Source organism: Rhipicephalus sanguineus, chromosome 3 (genome assembly GCF_013339695.2).
Source record: "Rhipicephalus sanguineus isolate Rsan-2018 chromosome 3, BIME_Rsan_1.4, whole genome shotgun sequence".
Classification (NCBI taxonomy): Eukaryota; Metazoa; Arthropoda; class Arachnida; order Ixodida; family Ixodidae; genus Rhipicephalus; species Rhipicephalus sanguineus.
The window spans coordinates 30,765,299-30,782,535 of NC_051178.1; the positions used below are offsets into that span (position 1 = coordinate 30,765,299).

At 49.5% G+C, this 17,237-nt stretch overlaps 2 protein-coding genes and 1 long non-coding RNA gene across 3 annotated transcripts; 1 reads left to right on the forward strand and 2 right to left on the reverse strand.

Moving 5' to 3' along the window:
* Positions 1 to 736: 736 nt before the first annotated feature.
* On the reverse strand, positions 737 to 8,927 carry LOC125757581 (uncharacterized). Its single transcript, XR_007415329.1, has 2 exons — positions 8,683 to 8,927; positions 737 to 979 (listed from the first exon to the last, which is right to left on the reverse strand). It is a non-coding gene; the product is annotated as an uncharacterized LOC125757581 (long non-coding RNA).
* On the forward strand, positions 989 to 4,902 carry LOC119385358 (scaffold attachment factor B1). Its single transcript, XM_037652813.2, has 4 exons — positions 989 to 1,182; positions 2,890 to 3,077; positions 3,593 to 3,796; positions 4,307 to 4,902. The coding sequence occupies exons 1-4, from the start codon at positions 1,079 to 1,081 to the stop codon at positions 4,663 to 4,665; spliced, it is 855 nt and encodes a 284-aa protein (XP_037508741.2). The 5' UTR covers positions 989 to 1,078; the 3' UTR covers positions 4,666 to 4,902.
* LOC119385359 (uncharacterized) lies at positions 5,532 to 6,850 on the reverse strand. The gene is made up of 2 exons (XM_037652814.2): positions 6,077 to 6,850; positions 5,532 to 5,878 (listed from the first exon to the last, which is right to left on the reverse strand). Exons 1-2 carry the CDS (start codon positions 6,138 to 6,140, stop codon positions 5,532 to 5,534), a joined length of 411 nt encoding a protein of 136 aa, XP_037508742.1. The 5' UTR covers positions 6,141 to 6,850.
* Positions 8,928 to 17,237: the final 8,310 nt, after the last annotated feature.

The following is a 17,237-nucleotide window of genomic DNA, read 5'->3' on the forward strand; positions in this document are numbered from 1 at the left end:
CGAATGGTGAAGCCGTCCTTATAAGTGGCGGGAACTTACCAGCAATACCAGCGTTAGCACTGTGTGTCAGCACAGTTGCTCAGATGTGTAGCAAGACTGCCGTTCATAATGTAAGAACACATCAGCAGTATATGCACATAATGACACATTGCACTATAGTCAGTGACAAGCTAAGAATAAAAAAGTAAGCTGTACCGCTATCCATTTCTATTATGCGCGTCCAATTACGGCCTCTATTACTATGATGAAACGGTTAAGACGAACCAACAAAAAATGCAACATGGCGCCGTTCGCGACGAGAGGTGAGCTACCGCTCTAGGACCGCTGCACCGAGACCGAGAGCCGTCAATTCGATTTCCCTGTGGTGTTTGTTTCTTCCAGAAGAAGCCCTTTCCAACTGTTTTTCGCAAGTTCTCAGTGTCATCCTCACCTGTGGTCGTTCCATGCAGTGGAAGCCTGTGAATTTGCCGCGTTTGAAGTGCACCGAAGCAGCAGCAGCAGCAGCAGCGCAGTGTGTTTTACAACGCTTTATCGCGTTCCGTCGTTTCGGCAGCGTCAAGTTGCAACACGGCTTGGGTTCCCTCCATCGCTGCGATACACCAAGCGTATCGTCTGAGGGTCACCACATCGGCGACTGTCGTCGTGTTCATTCGTGTGTGAAATGAGGTGAAGGTGAAGTCGGAATGTGCGCGTCTGTGTACGATTTACCGTCCGCAAAAGCCATGACATTAGAGAGTTTTAGTACTGCGTACGTATCGTACGTGGCGGCGTTGCGTACGTAAGGACGCCACGTTTTGCGCAGTGCGCATGCGCAGACCGCAACGCGCACGTATCGCGTTACGTACGTGGCCGCTACGTACGCACGCATGCGATGCGTGCGTGCGTACGTATGAGGTGGTCGCGCCGCTCTCGAACACGTTCGCGACAGCGCGAGACTTCGTTTCGCAAAATGGCGGCATCAAAGGCGAGCACCGGCCGGCTGTACTTTTCCATCGCCTATGATTTGGCACTTCTGCGCGAAGTAAACGCGCACAACCCATTTCAAGATCCCTCGCGGTGGGAAGGCATTGTGAAGAACATGAACTTTGCTCTGGGAAAAGTGTTTAGTGCGCGCGCCTTGCGCGAAAGGCTGGACCTTCTGTTGGCACAGTTCATCGCAAACGACCGCGCCAGCCTCAGAAAGTGAGTACTCAAGTTTTGATACCTCACGATGTGCTTCGTATGTCGCATGCGTACTTTTAAAGTGAAAGCTTTACCACGGCCATGGCTTTACTGGCCTAGACGAGCGAGTTTTGCTGTGTATCTCTGCGTTGCGTTCACGGTGTAAGATATCGTGGTTGCGTTGAAGCGAAGAACGGATACCCCGTGACATGTCGCGGGAAATTTAGTTGTGGCGTTGCAATTGTGCGCGAACCTACAACGAACGCGTTCGTCGGATCCGAATGCCTTTACTCAGCGTCCGAGGTGAAACGCAAGGAGCGTTGCAGAAGAGTACGCGAGCGCGAGCGTTTGAAGCGTGTATCCACACGACGGACTTCTCCGCGGAAATCTCTTCCGCGGACGCGCCGGAGAAAAAAAAAAATGTCGGCACTGTCTGAAGCGAGAGCTGCCCGCTTCGAATCTTTAAGCGCTTCGTCGCGCATTGCGTGGGCTGTTAGTCCCAAACTGACGATTGTGTCGGCTTTAGGTTTGTGTCCTCAAGCTTCGCCGGCAACGTATTCATGACAATTTGGTACTGTTTCCGAGCGCCGTACTCGTTTTCTGAGAGCTGTAGGCTTAGCGACTGCCTCTATTGGCAGAACATGAGCTCGGTGATCTGCGATAGCTACCAAATCTCAGAGGTCATAATAATGTGCGAATGCTTGCTTGTTCCTTTTTTCTCTAGATGGCGCGAGCAGTGTGAAAGTCTGTGAAAACACATTTATTGCTAGCAAAAATATTGAAGGTTTTTATGCTTCCGTCTATGGCGCAGAGTTCTGTTAAGTTGAAGATGGAGTTCGACAGAAAGCGACGATTAGCTGCAATGGCTGTTGCTTTATCAGAATTAGACGATGACGCGTTCTTCTTTCCTGCAAAAAGACCTTGTTGGCAAAAGGAATACATCACTAACAAATATCTGGGTATGCAACACCAACTGTACCGTGAGCTTTTGGTTAGCGACACCGAAGAATTCAGGAGGCTGCTGCGAGTGTCAAGAGAGCAGTTTGTTCAGTTGCTGTCGTGCGTGGGTTCTCGCATAGAACGACAGGACACCGTGATGCGGCTTCGTCGGCTAAATCTAGGAAACAAACGAAAAAAAAAGAGCAGCGCTTCTTGCCAGACCTATAACCTTACCATTGCCGTTTCGTTTAAAGCTTTCGCTTGCATAACCGGGCCTAGCCGAGCTAAGCCGCAGCCATTTTTTTACGACCCTTTTACGTGTCTATTTGTACGATTAGGCGGGTTTTCATGTCAAAGGCACTGCCTTCGTGCGAAGCCCGTCGCGGCGATTCGTGTAAAACACGCGTAGGCAATGCTTGTGCCTCTATCATGTGCTCGCGGAGGCTCCACCATTGGTCAGGCGCTTTGCGCGCGCCGCTTAAAAGGCAGGTTTCCGGGCTCGCGTCTCAGATGCCGCTCCGCTGTTAGATTGAAATCGTTGCCATGTGAAACAGGCCGTCAGAGCCCTGATCGAAATGGGCGCCGAATATAGGTTACCCTATGTACAGCTGTGCTCTTTGCAGTACAAATGGCGCATAGTTTTATTAAATACACAGAAATAGATGAAGATGTCTACTTATTCGGATCTTCAAGTTATTCATGAATCGCATAAATTTAATTCATACTGATCAACTTCTCGACGTTGCCACGGTCTTTTCAAATTTTAACAGCTGACTGTGTTACTTCTAGGTCTGGTACCGAAGAAGAGTACGAGGAAAAAGAAAGGCTGCTACAGGAGATATGCAGCCTCGCAAAAGACTTCGGCTGCAAGGTCAAAAGCCGCAAAGCGCAGTCCTCTGCGGGTCAGAGGGTCAGTGCGGCTGTGACCCGCGACACTGCCGCTGCTACGTTGGTGCCAGCGTCGCAAGTCGCCTTCGGTACGTAATGACACAGACAACCGGTAGCTATTTTGAGCAACGGGCTGAATACCAAAGGATGGCAAATGCAATTGAGAACGACAGAGTTATTTGAGTTGAAGAAGTTAAGTTCGTAGGCACAATATTCAACCAGCACGCGCAGGACAGGGAAATTATTCGGAGGGGCCTTCCGTCCTGATTTGGACATATAATGGGCTGACGATGGTGGGGCTAAATGTCATATGTTCTGGGAAATGTTATTGTGCCGCTTATCTATAATGTCAGTCATTATACATAAAGCTGTGTGAGTGATGAAAATGTACGTATGCGAAAGGTAACTACGCGCAGGGGTAGCTCCTGTGCACGCTTTTCGCTACTATCTATTGATAGCATGGTTTCGCAGCTTTCATTAAGTACTAAGAGCAAATCTAACGTTAGTAAATGATTGCACTTCACATATATGCCCCTGTGAAGTAAATGTTGAATAGGAGCAATGGTTCTGAAACTGTATGATTGAAACACAATCTACTGTACAGAGCCACTCAGCGCAGATGCAAGTTGTGACGACGCATCTCAAAGTGCTGCAGACCTACTGGAGAGAATTGTACAGGGCACCGACATAGCCGCAACACCTGGCCCCTCGGACGAAACCACGACCACTGCTAATAACCCGCGGCAGGAGGCATCAACGAATGCGGACGACAGGCCCGATACTGAAGGAGCTGCCCAAGTTGTGCCTAGTAAGTACATAGCTGCATTTTACAACAAAATTCATTACTTTGCTCATTACTGTGTAATCATTACCATGCAGCGGAAAAAGTGAGCACACTTGACTGGTACTCACTCGACCACTGCAGTGACATATAGCTGGGCTCACTGCAACTCACACAAGAAATCCCACTGCGCAGGCAGCCCGTGACTTGACGACAAAAAGATCACTCGTGCACGCTTAGGTGAACAACAGGGAACGGACTCTGTTATTTCTTTATTGGGACTAATCATCAAGTTCAACACATTCATGTTTCAACCACTCTGGCCAATTGACCGCTACTCTGTTTGAAATCGATGGCGCTGAGTGACTAGACTAACGATTTAAGCAACGAACTAGCATTCATATTTCTGTCAGTATCAAAAGCTTTTGTACACCTAACAGAATTTAGTCTCCATTTTCTTTGTCACTGATGCTCGTTGCCGCCTGGTTTGAAATAAATAATATTGCCAACTAAATGCAAATGAATTTTATTTTACAGGAAGACGCAGGGCTCAAGCAGCGACGGCTAGTGCGGACTATGAATTCATCGAGAAGAGGTGGAGACACGAGAGGGCCCTGAAAGAGAAGGAGCACGCGCTTGAGATGGAGCGTCTGGCCGTCGAAAAGCTCCGAATCGAGCGAAAGCAACAACGCTCTGAGAAAAGGCACGAGCTGAAACGAGAGAGAACTGAAAGAGAGCTGCAACTGAGAGAGCGGGAAATGGAAATTCGCCAACGCCAGCTGCAAGCACAACTCGACGAAGCGAGCCAAAGAGAGCAACTGTCGAGATTCCACAAGGGTACTCAAGACGCGATACTCAAAATTGTAGAAACAATTTGTGAAAAGTTGGCAAAGTAAAAAGCATGTAAATAACATTCGGCTGGGTTGACAAGAACGCAGACTAAATAATGTGACAGCGCTTGTGGCTGGGCCGGAAATCCAGCCCGCGACCTCAACCTTAATTTTATTATGGAAACATTTCAGTGTTGCTGAGAAGACACTTCGAGATTGTGTACCTGAATTATTACAGCAGAAGAACCGACATTTGGGCGAGTTGGATTGCGTTAAACATGATGAGTGGTTTTCAGCGCAAACGGCGAAACACAAAGAACGAGGAACACGAACACCAGCGTTCGTGTTCCTCCTTCTTCTCTGTGTTTCGTCGTTTGCGCTGAAAACCACTCGTCATGTTTAACTGAATTGTTACAGTTGTACATTTTTGCAATAATCTGCCTTAAATGTGCTCCATGTGCAATACGTCTTTTTTTTCCTTTACTGTGTCGGAAATGGCGACACACAGGTTTCTGCCTGATGGCCACACATGCAACCAAACTTTTGACTCTACTATTCACTGGCAAGCAGACCTCGTCATTTTCGCATCACATTTGTTTTTAAATTGTTCCTGAAATTAGAGCTTCATAAGATGAAAGCCAGCTGCTTACGTCTTTCTCTTGAGTGTTTATTAGTTTGTTTTTTTGTTTCATGTCAACAATTTATGCTTGACAATAAAGGAAGAGAAACATTTTATTTTATGAGTACACATGGTTTATTGCAGCGTTACAGTTATGCGCAAGGCCACGCTTGGCCTGGATTTTGAAACGTTCTTGTGGTGGTGGTCTCGTACCGTTACACAAAATAGTTGATTGAGGTTTATATAGGTCACATTGCACTGCACTTAATGACTGGCAGGGCTCAAGTAATCTTTCAGGCAAGGTGGCTGCACATCAAAAATATGTGGAGACTTGGTTACCATACATACAAGCATGGCAGTTGGTCAGGATAACAGCAACTCTGTACATGCGTGGTACGGCCTGTAGTAGTATCTTTTGGTTTTTTTTAAAGTCCAGAAATGCAAATTCTGAGATAATCTTTCCGAATCCCCACTCAACGGCCTGTCTGACCGCACTCATGGATGAATTGAACTCTTGCTGGGTGGCTGTCAATGCTGCTCCTCCGTAGGGCTTCATAAGCAGTGGGCGGAGAGGATAGGCTGGGTCGCCGTATATAACGAAATCCTTGTCCAGTGCCAATGCTTCCAGCTTTTCATACAACTGGCTGTCCCGAAGAATGCCTGAAAAGAATGAGTTCCATATAATTAATCATTCTTCAACGCATTCAACACAATTCAACTGCAAGAACAACGAGTACCCGCATACTGTGTATGATTGTCATAAAATGACTATATCTGTGTATGTGGAACTGAATGACGAACGGTCCGAGCAGGCTTCCTTGAACGTCATGGATAACGTTCTGACGGAACATAACTCACCAGCATCATGCCTTCGTCCCGGGTATGGTCCATCCAGCTGGCAGATGAGCCCATTTGGACACATCAAAGACTGGTATTTGAGCACATGTAGCCTCTTGTGTCCGGAAAAGTACAGGCGCTGGTCTTGCGAGGGTCGGCATATGGGGCGCGCAGTACCGACGATAAATGCCCAGCAGTTGCTCAGAGGAGCACCTTTACGATGAACAGCCTGGGGCAAACAAATATCAGCATGAGAACGCGCACTAATGTGATCAGCCTCGAAGGGCTAAACAAAGAAAATATAACTTACCTCGCTCATAGCTTCCAAGTCCGAATTTTTGAGCCACGGGTGAATGGTCATATTGCTCAGGAGGCAACCGAAGTTCTTTTCGATGTGGTAGAGTACTTTATTCTATACGCTCGACACCACAGAATAGTGACGCCCAAAGCATTCTTGTAGGTCACACAGCCTGTTTGGATAGGCAAGCCTCCGGAGACATATGCATAGGGCTTCTGTGGCCGTTACCCTCACTCCTTGGGCACTAGTGATGTACTGCGGCATCTTCAGGGCACGCACGAGCACTGGAAAGTCAGCTTTTTCGAATCGAAACTGTCGTCGAAAACAGTGGCTCGACATTGAGTCCAGGTTCAGTAGGCCACCTCGCGATGCATACACCCGACGCCGCGGCGGTTCTTTCTCCCGCAGCATGAGTGCCTCTATGTCCTCCCAACTCAGGTACGCCAGGCAGTAGGGGTCCCAAAGAATACTTGACCTCACCATTGTCGAGGAGAGATCGCTGCACCTACCGCACGGGGCAGGGTTCTATTTGGTGTCGCAAAAGTCTGTTGCCAGACTCGGGGGTCAATGTTGCCAGACTGCCGCCAGATTTGGCGGATAAATTTGTCCCTGCGGTTTCAGCTTTCCCGTAAGGCTTCTGTGTCATCCGCGGTGCATTTCGAAAGTGCCTGTGCGACATCGGCCGTTTTAATGAGCGGAACGAACGGACCCCGCGTGTTGCAGAAGTCGGGACGCGTTTTTTCGCTGCGTGCGCCGTACAATTAAGATATCTGACTTGAAGTAGGGAATCCACGCGCAACGACTCGTTTGAGTCCACGTACGCGTAAGGGAAACTGAATTAATCGCAGAAGCCCGGACACGCGTGTGCGCCGTGTTGCGATACATCGGACTCGTGTCCCCGAAGTACAGATTATCTCCGTAGCTGTGCGTGCCGTGTCGACCATGCCCAACGACGCTCACATTTCCGATCGCATCGCTCGACGAGTATGAAACATACATACCACGGCTGGAGAATTGATGCACGTCGCATATATCAGTGCTAGCTACGCTCGTAGGCTGCTTTATCGCCGCTGCTGGACGACACTGCTAGGTCTGAGCTGGTGGTGGGAGGCGCACGACTCGTGGAACTGTAAATGGGGGGCCCTACATGGAAGAGGGGCTCCACCCACAATAACCACAAACAACCAAAATTCCAATTAATGCATGTTTATTTTTTCCGGGCTTGAGCACTATCAAAAATTAACAAAAACGAATGAAAACAAAACAAAAAATAAACGCACACAGCAGGTTGATCAATCTGCATTTGTCGCACTATCGTCTTCAAAGGGGATACCGGCGTGCGATGGCCTCGATGAGCCGAAGGAACTTGTCCTTCACGTTGGGACGTGCGTTCACGGACTTCCATCACAGCCAGGCGAGGTAAGAACGCATCAGAGCGGGAGTCGTTTTGTTGCAGTTGCGAACGAGTCGTCTTTTTGCTTTCTGCCACTCGCTTTCGATGCGTTGCGTGTTGGCGCCTGTTGCAGGGTCGATGAAGTTGACGCTGTGGTTCACGGTGTGCCAGTCGAGGTTTAGCGGCGTCCCATTGGCATTCACGAGGCCGGGTATGCTCCGGTATGCGGCCCACTCCTCACTGAACACCGTCGTGCCGGGAAGAACGTTCTTTGCGATCAGAGGACCAAGGGTGGCCGCGTCTCTTTTGTCGACCTCGAACAGCCTTAGCTCCTTCGTGGACACGCACAGCATGCCGAAAATCCACGGGCCCTTGTCTGACACACCACCGTAGTTGTTGCGGCGCCTGGGGGGAACATTGTCGCCAGTCAGAAGGCGGCCTCGGTTCGCCTTGGTCGACACGGCACGCACAGCTACGGAGCTAATCTGTACTTTGGGGACACGAGTCCGATGTATTGCAACACGGCGCACACGCGTGTCCGGGCTTCTGCGATTAATTCAGTTTCCCTTACGCGTACGTGGACTCAACGAGTAGTTGCGCTTGGATTCCCTACTTCGAGTCAGATATCTTAATTGTACGGCGCACGCAGCGAAAAAACGCGTCCCGACTTCTGCAACACGCGGGGTCCGTTCGTACAGGCACTTTCGAAATGCACCGCGGATGACACAGAAGCCTTACGGGAAAGCTGAAACCGCAGGGGCAAATTTATCCGCCAAATCTGGCGGCAGTCTGGCAACATTGACCCCCGAGTCTGGCAACAGACTTCTGCGACACCAAATAGAACCCTGCCCCGCACGGCAGGCGAGAAAGCGCGAACGTTTGGCGCGCGCGCAAGTTCACCGTCCGTTTTACGTGGCTACGGCTACGGTAGCGTACTACAGTGGCTAAACATATGGCCATAATCCGGCTAGCACACTTGGATTGGCTCAGATTGGCCGTCAACAACACGTACTTCTATATTGATCTACCAGATGGCGCAACACGCTTCACGTTCGTTACGTACGCGGGTACTACGGCGTACTAAAAGCCCATTCGTGGCAAACGACGCCACGTAACGCAAGGCGCTTGCGTGATGCGTACGTAGCACCATTCCGCAGTACTAAAACTCTCTATTAGCGTTGCCACGTGCGCGCGCGCGCGCGCGCGCGTTTGTGTGTGTGTGTGTGTGTGTGTGTGTGTGTGTGTGTGTGTGTGTGTGTGTGTGTGTGTGTGTGTGTGTGTGTGTGTGTGTGTGTGTGTGTGTGTGTGTGTGTGTGTGTGTGTGTGTGTTACGCTCGCATTGTGGGAACCTTGGTGATCTGTTGTGCTATGAGCCATGCTGTGCGCCTCTATGAGTGACGTATGCGCGGACAAAGCGTGAGAGAAAGGAAGCGGCCAACTTAACCCGTTAAAGCAACACATTGCGAAAGTAAACAAACAAGGGGTGGAGAATATGCAGTTGTGTGTGCATTAGAAGGAGATAATTGTGGTCATCTGGTGCGTGTGTGATTATGTGACGTGCCTATTGGCACAGTTGCGTCGTCTTAACGGAATTCAGTTACACCAGCCCAGAATGATGTGCTAGGTTGAGGTGCACGTCGCGTAAGTCTCATGCTTGATGCACGAACGCCTTGCATGAAAAACGCCGTGCGGGGCAATCGTTGTCTACAAGCAGCGAAATGATGCGCGCTACATAATATCGCTGTGACACTCTATACATAATATTGAAAGATATGTACTTAAAGTGGCCTTTAGAGCACGCGATGAACCTTCCGCGGGCGTACACTGTGGAAATGACGAGTCAGTTGAAACAGTAACGACACATACCGGTGCGTCTTCGGTAATGCTGGCAACAGTAGTCCCCTCTGGCAGCAGTAGGGCTTCTGGCGTCGTGTTGTAGGCGGTGATGCTTGCATAACCACGTGTGAACCGCACTAGAACATCGCTGTGACACAGTAACTGTCGATTGCATGGATCGTTATCGTAACTGAAGTGACGCCGCTAGAACTGTTATTGAGTGAAAAAAAAAGCTTTCGTTCTTAATGGCATTGCATCATACTTCACGATGTCATGTTTGGAATTCTTGAATTTGTCTAACGTGCGCTTTTTGCTTTTCGCGTGCATTGCGTGCATGTATTATGCAGCGATAACTTGTTTATATTAAACTACAGTTGACTCGTGTGCAGCTTATAGTCCGTAGAAACTTATTTAAACGCTTATATCCCTTCTTGTGAAGCCTCACTCCCTCACTATGCTTCACGAACAAATGAGGAGGGGGGATCCGGAGAGGTGGGGCTTGACAGTGTACGAAAGGATTGTACTTACTGGCTGTTTCACCAGGGTTATCTTATATACATTTATTTGTGTTCCTTTTTTCCTCGAGGACGCACGTGTTTTTTGTATGCCCGGGTGTATACGTGTGATCTTTTGGCTACTCGTCATTACGTTATTTTTATTTTTATTTTGTTTGGCTTTTGCTCTCTCTTCCTGCTCAAAGGACGATGCTGTAAAAAGAGCATCGAAGCCGCGTAAATTTTGCCTCCATAGAGAGCGGTCTCCGATCGACACGTTGACAAATAAACTGTGTTTTTCGAAGCTGATATCCTTTTCCAATCGGCCTCACGGCAACCGAAGACAGCGTCTTCCCGATCTACGTGTATATATATATATATATATATATATATATATATATATATATATATATATATATATATATATATATATATATATATGGGGGCTATCTGTGGGGGTAGCCGGTCGCCGCTTGCGCCCGGCTACCCCCACAGATACGCAGCCATCGGACCTAACTGCTAGCCCTAACGCAACCACACCGATGCCACCGGCTGCCCCCCCATCATCCACTTTCACAAGCCCTCAACGCGAACCACCCGTGCTCGCGGGTCTTTGTGGTGACGACGTCGATGACTGGCTCGACATCTACAACCGCGTCAGCTCAGTCAATCGGTGGACTGAAGCCGAGAAATTGACTTATGTCCCCTTCTATCTCACCGGTGTTGCGAAAACGTGCTACTTCAATCACGAAACTGACTTCGTCGATTGGTCCACTTTTGCCAACAAACTGCGACAAATTTCACCATCATCATCGGGCCGTTCCGAAATCGCGAAACAGAAGCTCGCTGCACGTCTTCAACTCGCACACGAGCCATACATTTCATACATCGAGGATGTCTTGGCCCTCTGTCGTCGCGCGAACAGCGAAATGACGGAAGCCGAGCGCGTTCGCCACATTCTCAAAGGAATGGGCACGATTGCATTCAACGCTTTGGCTGTTCACAATCCTACTACCGTTGAAGACATTACTTCGACATGCCAGCGCCTGGACGAGCTGCAGTCCCTTCGTCTTCAACAAGACAGCGATCCTCGCCTCACGTCTTACTCTGATTTACGAGCCCTCATCCGCAGCGTCATCCGCGAAGAACTTCAAGAGCAGGAACAGAGACGATCGACTGCTGCCTCCACTCCATGCCCACCTTTCGACCTACGCAACCTTGTGAAGCAGGCGTTAGCAGCCATGTCGTCGCCGACAGCACCTGTCGCTCTACCAGAACGCCCGATACCCACATACGCTGCTATGGCAGCCATGACGACACCGGCACCATCGATTGCTCAAACAGCGCGTATGATGCCCACATACGCCGACATTGCTGCAATGCCGCCTGCTGCCGTCACATCTGGACCTACTGACCTTGCTTGTAGCCAGTTGGCTTCTGTGGGCGGCCGAGCACCTGCTGCACCTTCGTACCCCGAATGGCGTTCATCCCGACCCGTCTGTTTTTACTGCGGTATACGTGGCCATATATATCGCTACTGCCGTCGCCGCCAGCAGGATGAACGCCGTGGCTATGCTGAGTTCGAGCGAGACCGAATCCGAAGACCTGATCCTTATAACCCAGACTTCTACCCTTTCATGCTGCACCGGTCTCCGTCTCCTCCAGCGACCCCGCGTCAACGTCACGACTCCTAGACGACGCTCTCCTTCGCCCTACCGCCGCTCTGCCGCGCCGCTTTGCCCTATCTCCGGCCTTGTTGACCATAATTCGAAAAACTAAGGATTGCAGTTTTTGGAGGGAAAACTGCGTCCTGTCGATGATCTCAAATACCTCCTGTTCGTCCGGCCAATATGTTGTCCGTGACTCTTTAAGGTGTGCCTGTGCAAGCTCTTGTCGATACCGGTGCCGCCACTTCTGTTTTGCGTAGTGAATTGTGCTCGCGGCTCCGTAAAGTCAGAACATCTTATGTAGGCCCTGTGTTGCGCGGTGCAAATAACGTAGTGAGTCAACCCGACGCACAGTGTACGGCTCGTGTTTTCATCGATGGCATACATTACCACATCGAAATGATTGTGTTACCCACGTGCGTCCATGAACTTATCCTCGGTTGGGACTTCCTACATTCTGCCTCCGCTGTTATATCATGTAAAGAGAACGTCGTTCACATCACGGATACATCGGATGCATCTATTTCGGCCCCGTCACCCTCGATCTTCAACTTGGCTGCCGCTGAAGACTGCGTCCAGCGCCCTGGTCACGAACACGTGGTAGCTGTCACATCTAGCCAAATCGCCGACGGTGACGCACTAGTTGCCCCTTCTTCTCGCTGCACGTCGCGTGGGATTCTCGTCGCCTCTTGTCTCCTCCGGTTGGCCTCCGGCCGCGCTCTCCTGCCGGTTTGCAACACAACTGCAGAATCCATTCTGTTGCCCAAGGGGATGACTGTGGCGACGATAGATGCCTCTCCACTGACCTCCATCGCAGCACTTTGCCCGTCGTCATCGCCAGTACCAGCTTCAGGTTCGAGTGTTTCCTCTTTCCGAGCAGTCATCGGCTCTGACCTAACATCTGCGCAGTCCGAAGCGCTATTGGCGCTTTTAGCTAAGCACAAAGCCTGCTTCGATAGCTGTGCCACAACACTGAGCCAAACCTTCGTTGCTGTACACCACATCGAAAGAGATGGTCCTGGTGTTATACGCCGTCGGCCATATCGTGTTTCGCAGTCGGAAAGAAACGTCATTGAAGAACAAGTTGACGACATGCTATCGCGAGATTAAATACGGCCATCTTCCAGTTCCTGGGCTTCTCCGGTCGTTTTAGTGAAGAAAAAAGATGGCTCCGTTCGTTTCTGCGTTGATTACCGAGCGTTAAATAAGATCACACGCAAGGACGTATATCCCATGCCTCGAATTGACGCTTTGGACACTCTCCAAGGGGCGAAATATTTTTCCAGCCTTGACCTGCGATCAGGCTATTGGCAAATCCCTATGGACGAGGCAGACAAAGAAAAAACAGCCTTTGCTACGCCGGACGGGCTTTATGAATTTAATGTAATGCCCTTTGTCCTGTGCAACGCTCCAGCCACATTTGAGCGCATGATTGATACTGTTCTTCGTGGCCTAAAATGGAAGACCTGCCTATGTTACTTAGATGATATCCTTGTTTTTTCATCTACCTTTGCCCAACATCTTCAACGATTAGACGAGGTACTTCAGTGCCTTTTCAGTGCTGGCCTTCAGATAAATATAAAAAAGTGCACATCCGCCAGCAAAAGTATCAAAGTCCTCGGTCACGTCGTTTCCAAAGACGGCATCCAGCCAGACCCTGACAAGGTCGCAGCTGTACTGCAGTTCCCTCGACCATCCAACCAAAAGACGTTGCGCAGCTTTCTTGGCCTGGCGTCCTACTTTCGTCGCTTTATACGCAACTTTGCTACCATAGCGGCTCCCCTAAATAAGCTCTTAGTCGCTGGTGCTTCATTCGCATGGTCGAACGACTGCGAGTATGCATTTGAAACCTTCAAAAGACGCCTGACTTCCGGACCAGTGCTTCGCCACTTTGACGAGAGAGCGCCCACTATTCTCCACACTGATGCAAGCGCACAGGGTATCGGTGCAGTGCTTCTGCAGCGTGATGCCGCCTCTAAAGAGCAGGTTGTGGCATACGCTAGCCGGACCCTGTCAACAGCTGAGAGGAACTACACGATCACGGAGCAGGAGTGCCTGGCTATCGTCTGGTCGATACAGAAATTTCGCCCGTACCTCTACGGTCGGCACTTCACCATCGTCACCGACCATCACGCACTGTGTTGGCTGTCATCAATTAAGAATATGTCAGGACGTCTAGGGCGCTGGATATTACGCTTGCAAGAGTACAAATTTACTATCACGTACAAGTCTGGCAAATGTCGTCATGATGCCGACGCGCTGTCCCGATGCCCACTTTCGTTCTCTCTTGACAAGGCGTCCTCCGCATCTCCCTCGACGGGCTGCGATGTCCCGCCTGCCTCACACCATATCTCGATCACCTCGCTGGATCAGATGAAACTTTCTTCGCGCTCCGATTTCCGTTCGCTTCAGCGGGCAGACTCCTACTGTCGAACTTTCATTGATCACCTTCGCGGCATCACTAAACCACCCATCAGCCGCTTGCGACGCCAGCTTCGACAATTTCGCCTGCAAGATGGGGTGCTTCATCGCCATATTTATCATTCCACGGGTAACAAGTGGGTGCCAGTCCTGCCCCGCTGCCTTCGTCTTCAAGTTTTGGAAGCATTTCACGATGGCATTGCTGCCGGCCACCTAGGATTCCACAAGACCTACGACCGCATCAAGACCCGCTGTTTCTGGCCTGGCTTATCCCCAACGGTAGCCAAATACGTGGGCTCGTGCGCGTCGTGTCAGCACCGTAAGCGGTCGACATCCCCTACCGCCGGTTTCCTTCAGCCTCTTCCCTGTCCGACCACACCTTTCGAATTTGTCGGAATTGACTTGTATGGTCCCTTGCCGTTGACGCCGTCCGGTCACCGTTGGATCGTCACTGCAATCGATCACTTAACAAGATACGCCGAGACTGCGCCTCTTCGTGCTGGTACCACTACAGAAATCGCTGACTTTTTCTTGCAGTCCATCGTATTGCACCACGGAGCTCCTCGCGTTCTTTTGAGTGACCGTGGCAAAGCCTTCATTTCTGAGGTTCTCAACGAAATCCCACGGGCGAGTAATACGAAGCGTAAAACCACGTCTACATACCACCCGCAGATGAACGGCCTTACTGAGCGCTTCTACCAAACGCTCTCTGACATGATTTCTATGTACTTACGTCCTGACCAGAAAAACTGGGACAACATTTTGCCATTCGACACCTTCGCCTACAATACTGCGACACAACGATCTACTAGCTACAGTCCTTTCTTCCTCGTGTATGGACGATCTGCCTCCTCCGTCTTCGACACAGCATTCGTTTTTGCCCCTGCTCCGTGCAATGCGTCCCTACCAGAAGAGTTTGCAGCTCGAGTCGCGCATTGCCGTGAAAGTGCTCGTCGAAACACGGAAGGTACTCAGGAGGAACGAAAACATCGCTGCGATAGTAAACGACGCGACGTGGCCTTCCATCCCGGAGATGAGGTCTTGCTATGGACCCCGGTTCGGACGTCTGGGCTTTGCGAGAAATTTTTTCACCGGTACATTGGCCTCTACACCTTTCTACGACACACTTCTCTATTGAACTATCTCGTCACCCCGCTTCAGGTCGTCACTGACCACCGTCGTCGTACCACAGAAATTGTTTGTCTCCCGCATGAAGACTTTTATTGCTCGTTCTAACGATCTTTGAGTTGCGGCCAGGCTGGCTGCTTCGAAGGGGGGGGGGGATTAGTGTAAGCACATTTAACGTACTTCATCGTCCTCACTTGCACATAGCCATCATCATCGCTATTCTTCTTCTTGGTGTTGTGTGCCGAGGCAGACACTGCGGATTAAACGGTTCTGCTGGCGTCATCCGGTCCGGTCGTTCTCCGTCTTTCAATATGTATAATATACACCTTCGCACAGTCTCATACATAAAAGGAAGGGGCCCCTCTCCCAGCAAAACTGGGCCCCCCTGCTGTAACGCCCACTGCGGTGATAATAACTAACTGATGTAATAAATAAATAAATAAACAAATAAATAAATAAATAAATAAATAAACAAATTGAACTTTCAAGAGATGTAGGGGTCATGGCAACGCCAGTGCAAGCTGTCAAATCAAGAAACAATCCCACGTACAGCTTTTAGTCACGGCCACTTTAGCCGCGTACATCGCCTTGGCGTCAACGCAACGGCAACGTATGCAATGACCCACGCAGTTCAAAACCATGTGCGCTACGCGCCTTCATTTCGTTGAAAGAAGACGTCAAATGAAGCCTTGGCGTTTACATCGAACACGATGACTAGCATGGCGACTAGAGACACAAATGCGGTATTTACGGCAACACAAGAGACGAAATTCACGAAGGCAATCTCAGACCACTTCGCTATACTTCGCTTGGTGTCACAGTTGCCATAGTTACAGCAGACAGTGAAGAAAACTGGCGTACATCTACACGAAATTTCCTGGCCACCTTCTTGATTCCATGCGAAAGTTTGTGAACATAGGGCAAAACCAAAAAACCTCGCCTTTCTGTTCCTAGTGCATTGTCCGCCCGTTAAGGTGCAGTACATCTACCAAAGATGCTTTTTGTTCAGCGCCTTGTAGATTGTCATGGGCGTGCGCCCTTACGAGTATGCAGAGGAGTGGAAGCTGCGGCACGAATCACAAACGCTAGTTTGTAGGATGCAGATCGGAAGTTGTATATGAGGTCCCGTTTAGCTGCGGCAAAGTATGTGGGCGAAACTGGAAGAGGTTTAAATAAACGCCTTCGGAGCATTCGTATGCTGTAGCTTCAGCCAGTGGGCAACACTTGGCGGTTCATTGCAGATCCTGCGCTAACTGCATCCCACTTTTTGAAGAAACGAAAGTGCTGGGGCGTGCCAGATAAAGAAGAGCACGTGAAATTTTGGAAGCGTCAGTAATCTCGAGGCCTGGTCCTGATAAATGCATTAGTGAACCCTCCGTTTATCTGCATAAGAGTTGGAATTTTTAGCGTAGATAAAGGGCTTTTACTATGGTGCGTGAAAACTGTCGGGAGAGCTTGTGCGCATGTACGTTTTCTGAAGTGAAAGATTTATGCTTGAGTAAATTCAGTTGTTAGTCTGCGCTCGTCCTGTGTACTGCTTCTTCTTGTGTTCCGTCAATCGCGCAATTTACCTTTCTAATATACCAACTAACCCCAACACACTTCACGTGATTAATGTCCCTGTTTTGTTTTGTGAAACGGTAAAAAAACGATTCCTTTATTTTAAATATTACATTAAACCTGGCATTCTTTGTTTTAATCCCATAATATATACTGCGCAAAAGATCAACTTTGAGATGTATATTACTTGTTAGTAGACTCCGAGATGACCGTGGCGGGAGGTGCAATTTAAACAACAGATATATTGTTAAGTTGACGCTGAACTTTGCTTTCTTTATTTCAATATCAATGCAGTATTCCAAAATAATGTTGGTATGCGTGAAAAGTATTGCCACTGTTTAGGAACTACTTCGTTTGTAGCACGGAGGCATGCAAATACGAGCAA